Source organism: Gymnogyps californianus, chromosome 2, assembly GCF_018139145.2.
Source record: "Gymnogyps californianus isolate 813 chromosome 2, ASM1813914v2, whole genome shotgun sequence".
Taxonomy (NCBI): domain Eukaryota; kingdom Metazoa; phylum Chordata; class Aves; order Accipitriformes; family Cathartidae; genus Gymnogyps; species Gymnogyps californianus.
Window position 1 is genome coordinate 14,540,400 of NC_059472.1, and position 15,234 is coordinate 14,555,633.

General features: G+C 39.5%; 1 protein-coding gene across 2 annotated transcripts in view; it reads left to right on the forward strand.

Moving 5' to 3' along the window:
* ENPP2 (ectonucleotide pyrophosphatase/phosphodiesterase 2) overlaps window positions 1–15,234 on the forward strand; it is a 58,542-nt gene that overhangs the window by 30,927 nt on the left and 12,381 nt on the right. Inside the window, exons 12-21 of one of the 2 annotated variants that reach the window (XM_050890841.1) lie at window positions 933–1,088; window positions 4,739–4,850; window positions 6,222–6,347; window positions 9,343–9,374; window positions 10,189–10,316; window positions 12,422–12,509; window positions 12,664–12,751; window positions 13,668–13,840; window positions 13,949–13,957; window positions 14,125–14,176. In XM_050890841.1, the coding sequence (XP_050746798.1) occupies window positions 933–1,088; window positions 4,739–4,850; window positions 6,222–6,347; window positions 9,343–9,374; window positions 10,189–10,316; window positions 12,422–12,509; window positions 12,664–12,751; window positions 13,668–13,840; window positions 13,949–13,957; window positions 14,125–14,176 (964 nt within the window). The remainder of the gene's footprint in view (window positions 1–932; window positions 1,089–4,738; window positions 4,851–6,221; window positions 6,348–9,342; window positions 9,375–10,188; window positions 10,317–12,421; window positions 12,510–12,663; window positions 12,752–13,667; window positions 13,841–13,948; window positions 13,958–14,124; window positions 14,177–15,234) is intronic. The other variant, XM_050890842.1, reaches the window with a different exon arrangement.

Consider the following 15,234-nt stretch of genomic DNA (forward strand, 5'->3'; position numbering starts at 1 on the left):
AGTTTAAAATTATGAGCAAGCTGATTAATGGGATGGTAGTTTTTTCCAATTATGTCTTAAAAATTTTTTTCCCATCTATAAGTCTGTCCCAGGTATTTGTGCATTTATGAACAATAACATTACCCAATAAGATGCCACACTGAAAGTGCTAGGAAATTAAATTCTGAAATTGCCCATAAAGCTGGTAATAAGGCCAGTAGCAGTGCAGCTTTCTGATGCACTGCCACTAATATGCCCTGCCTAGCTGATTTGAAGGATACAAGCTCCATGCTAACTGAGTTTCACCTTTGTAGCTTTGTCCTGCAGACCTGCAGTCCCCAAATAGTGGCCAGTGGGGTTCTGGTGATTTCACTGGGGTGTCTGGCCTGGCACACAATGGTGGCACCTGCTAATGCTACTGATGAGGGTACCTGGTGTCACTGATTCAGCCAAAAAGTGGATGTGGGAAACCTTGCAGAAAGCCATTTGGACTGGACAGGCTCTAGTACTCGTACCTGAACCATCATCCAAGTGAAATGTTGCGTTTCCACCAGCACTCTACCCCAGACACTCATTAAATTGTATGCAATGAATTTTACTTAAATTGGAATTGTTTACTTAAATTTTGATAATATTAATGGATTAATATTTGATCAATAAACACCCCCATATAACTATATATTTTCAAAACCAGAAGCCCCACGTATCTTCTGAAACACCAATTTCATTTGCTTTTATGCTATCCGCTCTTGTAACTGCTGTTCTGCTTTCAGTACAATTTGGTGGATTCCTCCTTAAAAAGAGACAGATCCTAAATTGTCCAAAACCCTAAATTTTTGAAAAGGCCACAGCATTTATGCTTCAGGATTATCTGGCACCGGTAGCTTTACTATCTGATGTGAGTTGAGACAGGCTTTTTTTCTGAGTCCAGACATCTCTCCCTGCCAGTACAGGAGAGTAGTTATGGCTCCCCTCTTACTCCGCCTAAGAGACCTAAGAGAAAGCTTCCTCCTAAGAGGAGACAGGAAAGACCAGTTGCAGCTCCAAAGAAAAGAAGAAGAAAAGTACATAGAGTGGATCAATATGCTGCGGAAGCTCGTCGGAAGAAAGTAAGTTTACATATGTTCCAAAATTTTATGATGGAAGTGCCACTTTTTAGGCACTGCTCTAGCTTTATTTTTTTCAACTTGGGAGTTCACTCCATGCTTCAGGTTGGGATTTTGCAGACAAAACTTCTATAAATGTACAGAAGGATCCCAAGGAAAGCAGCCAAACCAGACCAAGTCTTCTGGGAGCTATGTTTTTCTTGTTTCAGACTCTGTTTGCGTTAGGGAAAGTCATCTTTATAATCTCTTTATATTTTTAAATCCAGCCATCGGCTGGAGGCAATGTCAGATAAATCCCTGGGAAGACACTACCAGTGTTGCTAACCCTTCTGAGCTATTACAAATTCTGCAATATGTTGTAGCCTCCTTAACTCTCCAGCTCATGGGAGCCTGGTGTTTATTTGAGATTCTGTGTCTAGTCATTGTGGTTGTGGAAAAGTCCTGAAAATGTGACTCATAAAGTTTAAAAGGGAAAGAACTTTAAAAAGCTGCTTTAAAAATATGTATTTTAAAGTCAGTTTGTGACTTTGGAGGTTAGGGGATTCCTGATTACATGATTTCTGAATGCTGTATTTGCAATAGAAGAGGTGCATAAGTTTGTTTTCACAAGAAAAAGGTCAAATAGAAATTGCTTTTTTAGGAAAAGGTGCAAGTGGAGGAAAAGGGTATTCCTTAGTGTACTGTCTTTCTCCACCTGGCACTAACACACTGGGGTGGGTTATAGACCACTTCAGTATTATTTTCGTTTCAGAAATTTAACTAAATAATTCAAAAACTCTTCAAATAAACAACCTAAATATTTCTCCTTTAAGCTTTAAACAAAAGCCTTGACACTCCACTGTATCCTACAAGAGGCTATAAACACTCTTCTCAATAGCTTTTTTGTGGGGGTGTTTTTTGACTTGTTGCATGATTCAACTTAAAACAGTTATTTTCAGACCAATTCTTTAAGTGTGAAGACATGGCAGACAGGGACATGCAACAAATTGTCAGGTATAAGAAAACAGGAATTTTCCAGAGAACTTTTAATACAGATTTACCTGAGAGAACTGATAACTGCTATGGATGATATTGCTATTACTCACCAATTTGCCATTCCAAGTTATACCCTTCTGGCATGAAGTATAGTAGATAGCTTATAACATTCCTACTGATGTGAGCATATGTCACTCTTTTTTTTCCCTTTCTTTCTCTGGATGAAAAGGTCATCCAAACTTATCCCTAAAGAACTCTTCCTGATAAGTCAACTGTGAAAATTTATCACTATTATTTCGGACAAAAAAATCCTAATATTACACAGTAGTTCCCATCATATCTGCAAGTTAATCTTCTGGTGCTGTTTGAGAGCAATGGAATATAGTACAGGCTGGATCCTATCAGTTAAAAAAAAAAAAAAGACAAAGTGAAATTCTTTCTTCCTTCTAATCAAGCTTCTTCTAAGAGAGAACTCAGGAGAGAATCCAAATGTGGTCTGTATGTCTCAGATCCCATACCCAATGCTTTCACAATAGTACCAACTCTTTATTGTAGCACCATCTTAGAGATCCATATATCTTGAAAGATAAAATGTTTCTGTACAGCCTTCCAAAGTCTTGATATCAACATATTAGGTGAAGAAAGGTATATGCAAGAGTTTTATTTGTTTACCATTATCTCTTTGGAAGTTGCATCTGGGAAATAACATGAGCTGTAAGAGCAGCATGTCCATACAAAAAATCCTTGCCTGAATATGCCACCTACAGCCAGCCTTAGGCTGCAAAGACCATTTGGGGAAAAACTTGGGTATCGTATAGTGTAATAAAAGATAGCTGAATTTAAAAATTGAAGAGAGACAGAATGCAACGAGATAAAGAAGTATTGGTGAGGGCCTTTCTAAGAGCTGCTTTGAACACAGTCAAATAGTGAAAACTGCAAAGTTAAAGGTGGTGGGGTTTTTTTGTGGTTTTATGTGTGAGGTTTTTGTTCCTTTTAAAAAAACAAGATTTTTCATTTATATTAACTTTCTTACAGTTTCAGAAATGTCTCTGCAGGTTTACAGATTAAGTTGATGAAGAGGGTAGCTAAACAAAATTACCATCACTTGAAATCCTTGAAATCTCTGGAAGTATTGTTGCTCTTTTTTTTAATTAATTATTATTTTTTAAAAGAAGCCTCAAGCCTGATGACAAAAGTAAACATTAATGTGAAATCCATCTGGATTTCCAGCTTCCCTGAATAAGCTTTGGATTCTGAGTAAAAGTTGTATTTCCTTATATGATTGATCTTATACAAATAGAGTTTCATAAAAATGGAATTCCCATTCATTGAAGAAATTCTTTGTATTTGAGAGTGGAAGAATGCTGAAACAGACAATTTTCTTTTTTTCTGAACTCAAAATGTTTCAAATTTTTTTTAACTAAACTGACTACTTAGGCTTTCCTGAATTAAAATATTTCAAAATTTTACCTTTTGCCTGAACCACTTCCATATGTTGCAGAAACTGTTCCTCCTGTTCCCCACCATGATTCCATCTCTCATGAGCCACTTCTCCATGTATTTATAGTGCCACATGGGAGATGACATTTTCTGTCTCATCTTATAACCTACCTATCAGACTCATTTAACATCCATCCTTTAATGACTCAGGCAGAGGGAGAATTTCTGAACCGTCTCTTTCTGGGTCACACTAACGTGGTGTTTATTTTTTCTTCCCAGAAAATTCTGCCAAAATCTAGTTTTCTCTCATCCAAATTTGTTAGCATTCTGTTTGTCACTGGGAGGGTGTTTTGTTGCGGATACTTGGACCAGCCAAATCAAACAGACAAGCGAGGAGGAAGTTGGCATGTAGTGACAAGAAGTGTTTTCTTCTCAAAACCAAAACAAAACCTGAGTCCTTTGCCTAAAATCTTACTTTAAAATGTTTCCTTTATCTGTGCCATCTGGTAAAAAATGTTTCATTTTCTTATAGCTGAAAACACATATCCTGTGAATATGTCTTGGTGTTTTCTGTTTTGTTTCTTAATGAAAAGGGAACTTACATGAAGAAATCACAGTACTGTATCCATGTGTTCTGGGGCCTGCTGACAATTTTTCCAAAACTGTCATTTGAGATGTTGGAAACTCTTGGCTTTGAAGCTGAAGAACGCTCCCTCTGAGCCCCATGTGCTACTCAACTGACTTGCATGTTGTCATCCTAGTATCAGATGTCCTTTGAAGTGAATTTCATTAAGTGACTTGGCATATGAATGCCAAGTCCAAAACTTCATTTCATGTTCATGTTTTGACTAAACCATTCACATAAAGTAGCCTTTTAAAAGTACTGCTATTTATCTATAAGAAACAAAATGAACCCCAAAGTCACATGCGTTTTTCTAATATCTATACTTTGATTTACCAAATGTACATGTGTCCATGGGAGGCCTAGGATCAGCCATAAAGATCTTTTGCTGTCTTGTGTCAGCATCTCAGCAGGTCATTCTCATGATGAAATCACAGTGTGGATATAGGAAAAGAAATGGTATGATAATTGTAGGTGTAAAAGCTCAGCCAAGGCTTTGCCTCTTGACCTGGATGGTTATCCTATCAGAGTTTTGCCGAAGGACCTCCATTTGTAGAAGAAGGGGGAACACTGCAATGACAGAATTAACTTTTTTCCTTTCTGCATATTTATACAGATGATGGTGAATCCCCTGAGAGAGATTGACAAGACAGTAGGACAGCTAATGGATGGACTGAAACAGTTGAAACTACATCGATGTGTCAATGTCATATTTGTTGGTGATCATGGTAAAATCAACAATATTCTTTATCAGTATATAAATGCTTGAGCAATGTAGCTGTACATATAATATGTGGCTTAAATGAATGTTCCATTTAAGATATTTTTGTGCTGATTTTTTCTGGTAGTTTAAATCCCCCAAACTATCCAGTCAGTGTGGACTGGCCACTCAGCTCACCTGTTAATTGTCATTGGAGGACACTTCTCTTTCGCAACAGTGATCTGGGTATTTACATCTCCACTTGTTTTTCAAAGCTTGGCATTTTTGATATCACATCCAAGTGCAGTTCTCCTTGCATGTATTGGAAGGCTATAATGTGCCTAGAGTAATCTTTTTGGCAGTTTTTATGGAAGGAAAAAGTTTAGTAGCACTGTTCTCCTTTTCATGAGGAGAGGAGTAGGACTTTAGAGCGAGACATTTCCACGGCTATTAGTGGGTCACGTTATCCTACTAGGAGAAAGACTGGAATATCTGTAAGGGACTGTGTCCAGCTTGGATGGAAAATGTCATCAAAATAATGGAAGAAGGAGGAAAATGGTAAAAAGATATTTCAGGGTCAGATGGAGAGTCACCCAAAAGCAGAGATATTGTTTGGTAGGTCTCATTCTTTCGGACATCAGAAGAAACTTTACAATAGAAAAAATAGTAAATACTAGCAAAGACAAAAAGAAAAAGGAAGTTTTATTAAATAAAAATGTGACCATGTTTGAGATAAACCTGTTTTTGCATAACTTTTTAGCAATGCTACCAAAGGTCCTGTTCTGTTTAGATCTTTGTTTATGGAAGTCTCACAACAACTGCTACATTAGCAATAAAATGGCATATGCCTCCTTTCTGGCTGTGGGGAGAGAAGGGTAAGGGGCAGAAAGGATTTCCAGGGGAGGCAGTTTTGTGCTGAGAACCGCCTGTGACTGGGAATACATTCCTCCCCGCCACAAACGGCTGTAGGATAGAATTGTTTATCTGCGGCTGCCTTAGAACAGACCACCAACAGACAATACCTTTTGTGTGCGATTTCTCTTAAAATCCTTTGTTTAAAAAAAAAAAAAAATCCCCAAAGTAGTACACTAAACTAGAAACAGACTTTGATTTTTCCATGAGCGTAGTTCGGAGATGTGTCAGTGCACACATGGTATATGTGGTGACTGTTTCTACGATGTTGAGACTGGTATTTCTCTTGTGTAGGCAAGTGCTAAAATCACACTTAGTTTGAATTCTACCAGTGTCTGATGTTGGAATTAGATGACTGGAAAGAACAAGAATAAGATTAGTCATCCAAAGGAAAAGAATACATAGGCTGTTTGGGGTCTCTTTTTGTGCTATTTTGGAAAACATGTTTATTTTCAAGCTGGATTAATTTTGCATTTTCCTTCTGCAGGGATGGAAGACACTACTTGTGAAAGAACAGAATTTTTAAGCAACTATCTGACTAATGTGGAAGATATCATTTTGCTGCCAGGATCTTTAGGGCGAATTCGCCCTAGGTCTAGCAATAACCTAAAATGTAAGTTAATTTAATTGTACCCCTGTCATGGTTTAACCCCAGCCAGCAACTAAGCACCACCCAGCCACTCACTCACTCCCCCCTGGTGGGATGGGAGAGAGAATCGGAAGAGCAAAAGTGAGAAAACTCGTGGGTTGAGATAAAGCCAGTTTAATAGGTAAAGCAAAAGCCCTGCATGGAAGCAAAGCAAAACAGGGAATTCACTCACTACTTCCCATGGGCAGGCTGGCGTTCAGCCATCTCCAGGAAAGCAGGGCTCCATCACACATAGCCGTTACTTGGGAAGACAAACGCCATCACTCCGAATGTCCCGCCCTTCCTTCTTCTTCCCTCAGCTTTTATTGCTGAGCATGATGTCCTATGGTATGGAATATCCTTTTGGTCAGCTGGGGTCAGCTGTCCCGGCTGTGTCCCCTCCCAACTTCTTGTGCACCCCCAGCCTACTCGCTGGTGGGGTGGTGTGAGGAGCAGCAAAGGCCTTGACTCTGTGTAAGCACTGCTCAGCAGTAATGAAAACATCCCTGTGTTATCAACACTGTTGTCAGCAAAAATCCAAAACATAGCCCCATACTAGCTACTATGAAGAAAATTAACTCTACCCCAGCCAAAACCAGCGCAACCCCTTATGCCCTAAGAACTAGACTCCATCCCTTCCTTGGGCTGATGTTGTCTGAAGGGTGTAAGTTTGCAGTGTGTTGGCAGGACATTCAGAGGGAAGCCCACTGAAGACCAGCTGCTTGCTCCCTTCCCAGTCTGTAGTTCACAGACCCCACAGTGGTAGAGCTGTGTCAAGTGGATGGCTGAAATGTTCTGGGTTAAAACCCACCTTTTATAGCAAGGAGGAGCGGGAACTCTTGAAGCCAGTTTCATATGCCAGTTTACATGTCATTGTGAGTTTATTCATGCACTTCTCCCCTCTGTCAAAAAATATGAGACTTGGGGGATCTCAGCACTGCATGGACGGATATAAAAAAAGCGTCTGGTACCTTTTCTGAGCTAATGGAAAAAAAGTGAATTGTTAATTTTGAATTCAGTAGCTTCTTCATACTTTTGGCCCAGATGAGAAGCAGCGTGGGTTGCTAAACAGCAACAGGCTGGGGATGTTGAAGGATATAAGGGAGATTTAGAGCCTGCATTCAGGGCCAACGTTGACAGTAAAACTTGCTACGTTTTTGTACTATGCTGTTAGAAATTCACCCTGACTTGTTGTTTGAGATTAGCTGATCTTTGATGAGAGCACTCGGGGCTCAGGCAGGAGTCCTCTGGTGAAGCTAACTCTGTGATCGAAAGCATTACAGACCCAGCTGCCCCCCTGCTGCTGCGCTGAGGACTGCTGCCTCCAGGGCAGGGTACCAGGACGGGGCTTGTGCCAGCACCGTGGCTGCTCTGCTTCAGCGTGCCAGGGCAAACCTGGCTTTGCCAGCAGTTTACGCTACCGTGCAAACTGTGAAACTCATAAACTAACCATAAGTACCTATGTTTTTTGCAACGTATGCTACAAGGGTGACAACTTTTTGTAGAGGGGAAGATCAGATAGCTGGGCTAGCCAACTGACCCCTCATAACACTTCAGATATACTTTGGTTGAGGAGAGATTTCACAAAAAAATTGATCTTTGAAGATTAAATATTTTCAGAATAGTAGCAGAAATCATAAGACTGCGGTAAAACTTTCTTAGATACTGATTTATATATGCATTTATTTTACTATAAACTAATTTACCTGGGTATTTATGCTTTAGGAATATGGGATGAGTGTGTAAAGATCTGTTGAAAATAGTGCGTACGTTGATAAAACTTACTAGACTAGCATAAAGACTGAATTCCTACACTTCACAGTCTACTGAAAACTTATATTTCAGTTCTGAGAAGATTTTTTTTTTTTAAAGACCTTTCAACCCTTGAATTCCCAAATTGCTGAGAAAAATTAGTTTTCTTTGGAGGATGAATGGCAATATCTTCCAAAAAGATCAGCTTGTCTGACTGACCTCTGAGTCATACTACTGGTTTTCCCGCAATACCATTTTCCTCTTTTGGCCTCTGTCTGCAGCTTCCTAGTTTGAATATTTGCAATTGCTTATAAATCAGCAGTTTGAACATAGAACAAAGAAGCATATTCCTCAGTTTTAGAACTGGGGTTTGCCCCCTTAAATGGCAAATTACCAACTTTTTTATTCCTCCTTCATTTTCCTATTCCGTAATACTGTGTCAATACTGCAGACACACCTTTGCAATGAATAAGCCTGTAGCTTGTGTTTTGAGATTCAGTAGAGCTCATTTCAAGCTCAGCAAGATTGTGCCTTAAGCAACCAAAACAATAATAGTTAAGCAAGAGATTTTAATTTCCTAAGATTTTCTCTTAGCCTTTTTTTTCTCTCAGGACTGAAAAATGCTTTCCCTCCCCCTCCCCTCCCACTCTGGAAGAAAACAGAGTTAGTGTGGACTGTTGCTGGTTTTGGGCTTTCTACATCTTGCATGTCCCTTTAATAGTCCAAAGACGTATCCAGAATATTTTACTGTGGCTTTTTACTTAATCTGTAGTAGCCCGTGAAATGTTAAAAGAGACAAAAAATGCTACATATTTATCTTACTGCTTCTAAGGAAGAAGAAGGTGTTCATTCAAATGTGCTTTCAAAAATTTTCAAGGAAAGTCTTTGTGTTTGGGGATGATTTTTTATTTTAAAGGAAAGCAGTCAAAAGACTTAAAAGTATATGTTTTCAGAAAACAGAATAAATATTAAGCTAAGGCCCAAATCATAAAAGAGTGGGCAACACTACCTAAGCAACTACAATATCACTAAGTAAAGAGTATACAGCTAAACTTTACTTCATCTTCAGGATATCTTATCTGATATATATAGTGTACTTTTAGTAAAGATCAGCCAACTTTTAGGAAGAATGCTTCTGTAAAACTACATTATTACCTTGTGTTTTCTTCTGTAAATTGTCCATCTTTTATATTTTTGTCTTTTTTTTTTTTTTTCCTTTGCTTAACAGATGACCCTAAAGTGATTGTTGCCAACCTTACAGTAAGTATTTAGGACTGGGAGGTATCTCTGTCTATACCACACTGCGCACTTCACATCTTAATTTGGGGCATTATTCAGCATTCTCTCCACACTCTTTAGGCAGGAAAACCAACCATTAACATGAATAAAGAGTGTGAAATGGTGCCCTTCATGAGTACAGATTAATGTTTGTCATAAATTCCACTGTTTGCTGCTGTAGTAGCTTTCATAACCTTTTTGGGCAGTGCAGAGCCAGAATATCCCTGACTGTCTTGACTCCCTGAATTGAATCTATTTATTCATTCCTTCAGAAATGGAGAGTAATCTTTTAGGGTAAATATTTTACTAGCACTTTGAAGACACTGAAAAAATTTATTTGATAGCCTTCGACTATAACCTTGCTTTTAATGGGAAAGAAGTGTTTAAAATAAAAGTTGATTAAAAAGAAATATCCAATTTTGTAACCAGATGGCTTTAAATATATCTGCAGATGAGATGTATTTTGAGCATTCAGCTTTCCTCTGAAACTTAAGCTTTGGTCCAGTTAGAATAAAATTCTTCACCCGTGAGCTAAGTAAGTGTGATGTTTTGCATGATGCTTTCAAAAAGACTGTCATGAGAATGAAGCTTTCCAAATACATCTTTGAATGACTCCCTGGGCCCTGGTCTTACGTAAATACTGCACAAAAAGGGCTGGACCACGTACTCTAGATGTACACTTTGTTTTCAAGACATCATCAATAATGACCTTAACAGCTTGATTTCTGTAGTTCAAGATTTCATGTGCATCTAAGCTAACTGACAGCAGTGTCATTTGTAACCATTTATTTTTCAGTGTAGAAAGCCAGATCAGCACTTCAAGCCTTACTTGAAACAGCACCTGCCTAAACGCTTGCACTACGCTTACAACCGAAGAATTGAGGATGTCCATTTACTGGTGGATCGCAAATGGCATGTGGCAAGGTAAACTCTTGCTTTTGCTTCCATCCTGGTTTTCAGCCTTTGTTTCTGAGGAAATGAGACACCTGGGATTGCCCTGTCTGTCAGCATCCCGCTCCTGTACCCCGTCAACAAGAGTAGTTTTGAACTCCTGGTGAGGTTCAATCACATTTGGTGCAGGGGGATGTGGCTCAGAACACAAAATTGTTTTAAAGTTTGGGAAAATCAGTAGCTGGATAGAGGGTAGAAACCCAGACTGGTTTCCTCAAGCAGCTGTGTGGTTTTTGACTGATTAGCTCAAATATAGGAGCTGATAAGCTTTTTTTTAATGAGGTGCAAGCTTATTCCAACCAGGAAGCAGGGAATATGGGAGGAAGGGGAAGGCATATGTGACCAGGGGATGTTAGGGAACAAGAGGCTGAGCAGATGCAATGGGTGAATGGAAAGAAAATGGAGATATTGGCAGAGTGGGTGAAAGCCTGAGAACATGTGGAAGGGTATGACAGGGTGGCCGTCAAAGTGCCGGCAGTGTATTGTGTTGCAAAACAAATCCACAGAAAACCAGGATGCTTTAGCTCAGAGAAAACCCTGTTTGGGGTTGTTCTTCCCCATATGCCTCTGAATTTTCAGTTATAAAATATGGGCAATTTTTAATATTCTTAGCTAAAAATTGAGCGAGGAAAAACAAGTTAGCACATATATGTATAGAGTGAACAGGAGAGGAGTAGCCTTTGTTTATGAATTGTGCACCCCTTTCTGGTTTAATACATATTCTTTTTCTTGCTATGATCTTTTGACACATGTTGTGTATTACAGTATGAGAATGGCTGGGTGTCTATGCATAAAGCTGACTCAGTGGTTCTTGGAAGATGACACAGCTTTTGGCTCATGGTAGTCTGTTATGAGCTTTAAATTATGGTAGGATTTTTTGCCCGTATAGCTGCCAGGCAAACACACGGTGTGTTGTAAGCGCCTTTTGACATCTGTGCTTATCTTTCCATGAATTATGCAAGGATCGCTCTGCTGAAGCAGTGAATGAGAAACCCCAATTGCTTTCTTGCATAACTCTGCTAGCTGGCAGGCCGGTGGCCCCGTGCAGTTTCTGTGGCTAGGGTTCATGTACATTTCAAAGAATCACACTCTGAGTTTTAGGCCTGTAAAAGTTTTAGTTTTAAGAATTTTACTGGAACTGATGGGATGGCCCAAGTTGATTTACATTTAGTAATTTCTTATTAATTACATCAGATGTTCTTTGGCTTATTTATTCATTAGATTTTCTGAAATCTCATTCACCAATAATTCATTTGTTAATGTAACTGTAATTCATTGTATATTCACAGCCAGGAAAATGGTAGTTACAGACCTGATTGCTGTAACTCTAGTAATTTACAAGGCCAATATCAAACTTTGGATGAACATCATTTTATTGCAGACGAAGAAATTAAGTTGTAGGATAATCTGGTCCACTGCATGTATTGCCTGCACATGGCCCTCATAAAACTGTAAAAAAAGTACTCTGGAACAAGCTGGTAATTATAATTCCTGTGACACAATACTTATTTTTCCACATATTTTGTAAAAAAAATACTCAGTAACAAGCTGATAATTAGCGTTCCTATGATACAGCACTTATTTTCTCAGCTATTTATCTCCTTTACAATCTTTCTCTTTTCCCTCCAGCTTTGTGCTCTCCATTTTTGTTTATTGGGTGGAAGGTGAACAGGTGAAAGCACTTTTCAGCATTGTATGACATGCAGCATTGTAACATCACAAAAGTGCTTTCTTAGAAGCCCCTGTTGGCCTTTTAAGGATTGGAAGAGTACGGTCCAAAATACCTCCAGTCTGTAGGAGATGATGCGATATGAGAAAGTCTGAGAAAATAAGTAAATAGATGCTAAGGTTGTTATCCATGAGTAAGAGCTGGCTCTTAGGTTTGCACCCTCTTATAATGGGAGCAGAGGGAGAAACCCTGGGGCTGTTGGATGAGCCTGCGGTCCCCACTACTGCTATTCAAGAAAGATAAGCAATGCACTGCCATGTAACCTCATCCCTCCTACCCAACGCACGTTGTCACGTCAGCCACCATACCTACACCTTTGAGGAAATTTTCTAATACTTTTTCAATTTAGGAAAGCTGTGGACGTTTACAAGAAACCAACAGGAAAGTGTTTCTTCCATGGAGACCATGGCTATGACAACAAGATAAACAGCATGCAGGTATGAGCAATGCAGTAACCTTTGTGGGAGGGTCATTGAAGTCAGAAGAAATTGGAGGTCTCTGAAATGTACATATTCACTGAAAAAAACCCTACCTTTTAATGCTCTTCTTTTATATTCTTCCCTCTTTTTTTTTTTTTTTTTTTTTTTTAAGACTGTCTTTATAGGTTATGGCCCTACATTCAAATACAAGACCAAAGTACCTCCTTTTGAAAATATTGAACTTTACAACGTCATGTGTGGTAAGCTACCTGCTTGAGAAATTGCAAGAGAAACATGCTGTTTTAGCTAACAGGGCTTCATTTAGGCACCTGTGAGCTCATGCCCTGACTCCCTCCCAGTGTCCCTTCCCCAGTCCCCCTTTCCCAAGCACTTGCCTTTTGGCCAGGAGGGCTGAAGGCACTTCTCAGAGGCCTCAGTTTGCTCTACTCTAGCAGCTGGCCAATAAAGGGGGTTAGCATAGTTTTGCTGCATGCAGCTTGGCAGAGATCGAATACACACCATTACAGTGCGTGGTGTCCACACCTCAGCAGTTTAGGAAGGAGGTTTCTGTTGAGAGACTGCTTCTGCACCTGCATGTCTCATGGAGCAGCTCAGGGGCATCACTTAGTTTTCTATGGTATCTCCTGGTATGATTATGTTTCCTGAACTCATACTGTAGCTGTGAAGAAGAATCTGACGATGTATACAGATGTTCATTAGGATCTTTTCTTTAATACTGATTTTCCAGGGCAATAAAACTTTCAAGCCAAAGGTATAATTCACTTATTTAAATGTTTTGTTCCAAACACAAAATACCAAAAAGGTAATTATCCCTTATCTATAAAGCAGGTGACTAATAACACTATGTTCCAGATGGTTGGTGTAAGGTCAGCGTGTTGACCGTAGGTTTGCCCTGGAAGCTGCAGAAGTAGTTAAAACTGTTTTCCAGTGTCTTGATGCAAATTAACCTTCTTGTCATAAGGGCTACTGTACTATTCAGGCAGCATCTGCAATTTTATGATTTAGACAAAAAGTTAGTATTTTTAGTACATTAAAAGCATTCATTAACATGTTGTGGCTGTAAACAGTATTGCAAATAAATGTCTTAGCTCAGTAGAGATACTCCTGAATACACATTTGCAATCTAACCATCATTCATCTTTGGTGGTTTCATAGATCTGCTTGGATTAAAGCCTGCTCCCAATAACGGCACCCACGGAAGTTTAAATCACCTGCTGAGAGCCAATGTTTATAAACCAACTGTGCCAGATGAAGTTGCTAAACCACTCTATCCTGTCGCTCTACCTTCTGCATCAGATTTTGATATAGGATGTACATGTGACGATAAGGTAGGTGTTTAGGATATGCTGCTGCTTCCACTATTAGCAGTAGTTGCCTAGTAAAGTTGTAGCCATTTTATCTATTTTGAGAGGGTTTGATCTGTAAGAATTCCCCAGATCCTTCCTGTGAAGTGTTTGTGCCCTTTTGGAACAATTATGGCTTTTTGTAAAACAGGAAACAAAAAAATCGTCAGTGTTTTATAGCACTAGTTTTGTTTTGCTAGATGCCTAGTAAAACGAGATGTCAGAATGCTCCAGTGATCCTAATCTTGTTCCTTTTTTCTATTCTTGAGAAGAACAAGTTGGATGAACTCAACAAGCGCTTTCATGTCAAGGGAACAGAAGGTAAGAGCCTGGCACCTCAGTTAAGAAAAGCTGTTTTTGTTCTCTTTTGCAAGGTACTTTGCGTCATTGATACCCGAGAAACTCGTGTTTTGGTTTAGTTAACGTGTAGTAAATCGTCTTTTCAAATAACTGTCAAAATAGCACATAGACATACATGAGATACATGGGCAAGATTAAGTGCTGCTCACATGAGGGAGTACACACTATGTTTTGTTGTAACCAGGACTAAAGTATTGCTCAAAGTGATACGAGTTTTAGCTCTTCCTTTCCATCACCTTTAGGAGGTTTAATCTCTGCTGTGGAAGCAGAGAGATGACGAAAGGAATGGGCACATGAGGCAGTACTCAATTCAACCACAAGCTATAAATGGGGTAAAAAACATAGACCACATCTGCACACTGTGTTTTACCGGTATTGTTCAGGCTTAGGTTTCACCAGGTCAATGGTAGAAAGGATGGTAGAGCTGCTTTGACAATCCCTGACTGGGTCTTTAATGCTTGGTTTTTAGGGTGCAGGTTATCCACTGAAACAATTGCAGAAATGCTCTGCTGGTTCAGGGATGCTCAGTGCAATTCTGTCCCTCATCAGTGTTCAAGTCAATGTTACTCCCAGGAGAAAGCATCCCCTGCTCTCCTGGACACTAGTTCCTGCACCCTCCCTGCTGTATGCCAGTGCTGACTTTTGTGCGGCTGCGCTCTCAGCCGCATCAGGGCTGTGGTCCAGGTTAAAACGTAGCAACGGGACCAGAGGCGAAGGAATGGGAACTGCTTTTCTGAGCAGCAATACTGACTGAAAGGCACACCAAAGCAGAGCTTGCCTTCTTACAGCTGTGATCCAGTTCAGCATGACAATTCACAGCATTCCCCTCACCATGCAATTGTCCAAATTAGCGAACTCTGAAGCTTTGAGTTTAGACATAGACTTTTGAGATACTTCAAATCGTATTACTCAGATGACTAAGGAGGTTTTTTTTTTAATTCCCTTATGAAGCTACTTCTTCAGTTTTTCTCTTATGAACAGGCAATGCAGCCTATCTTTTAGTTTCTCAAGGTGAAATT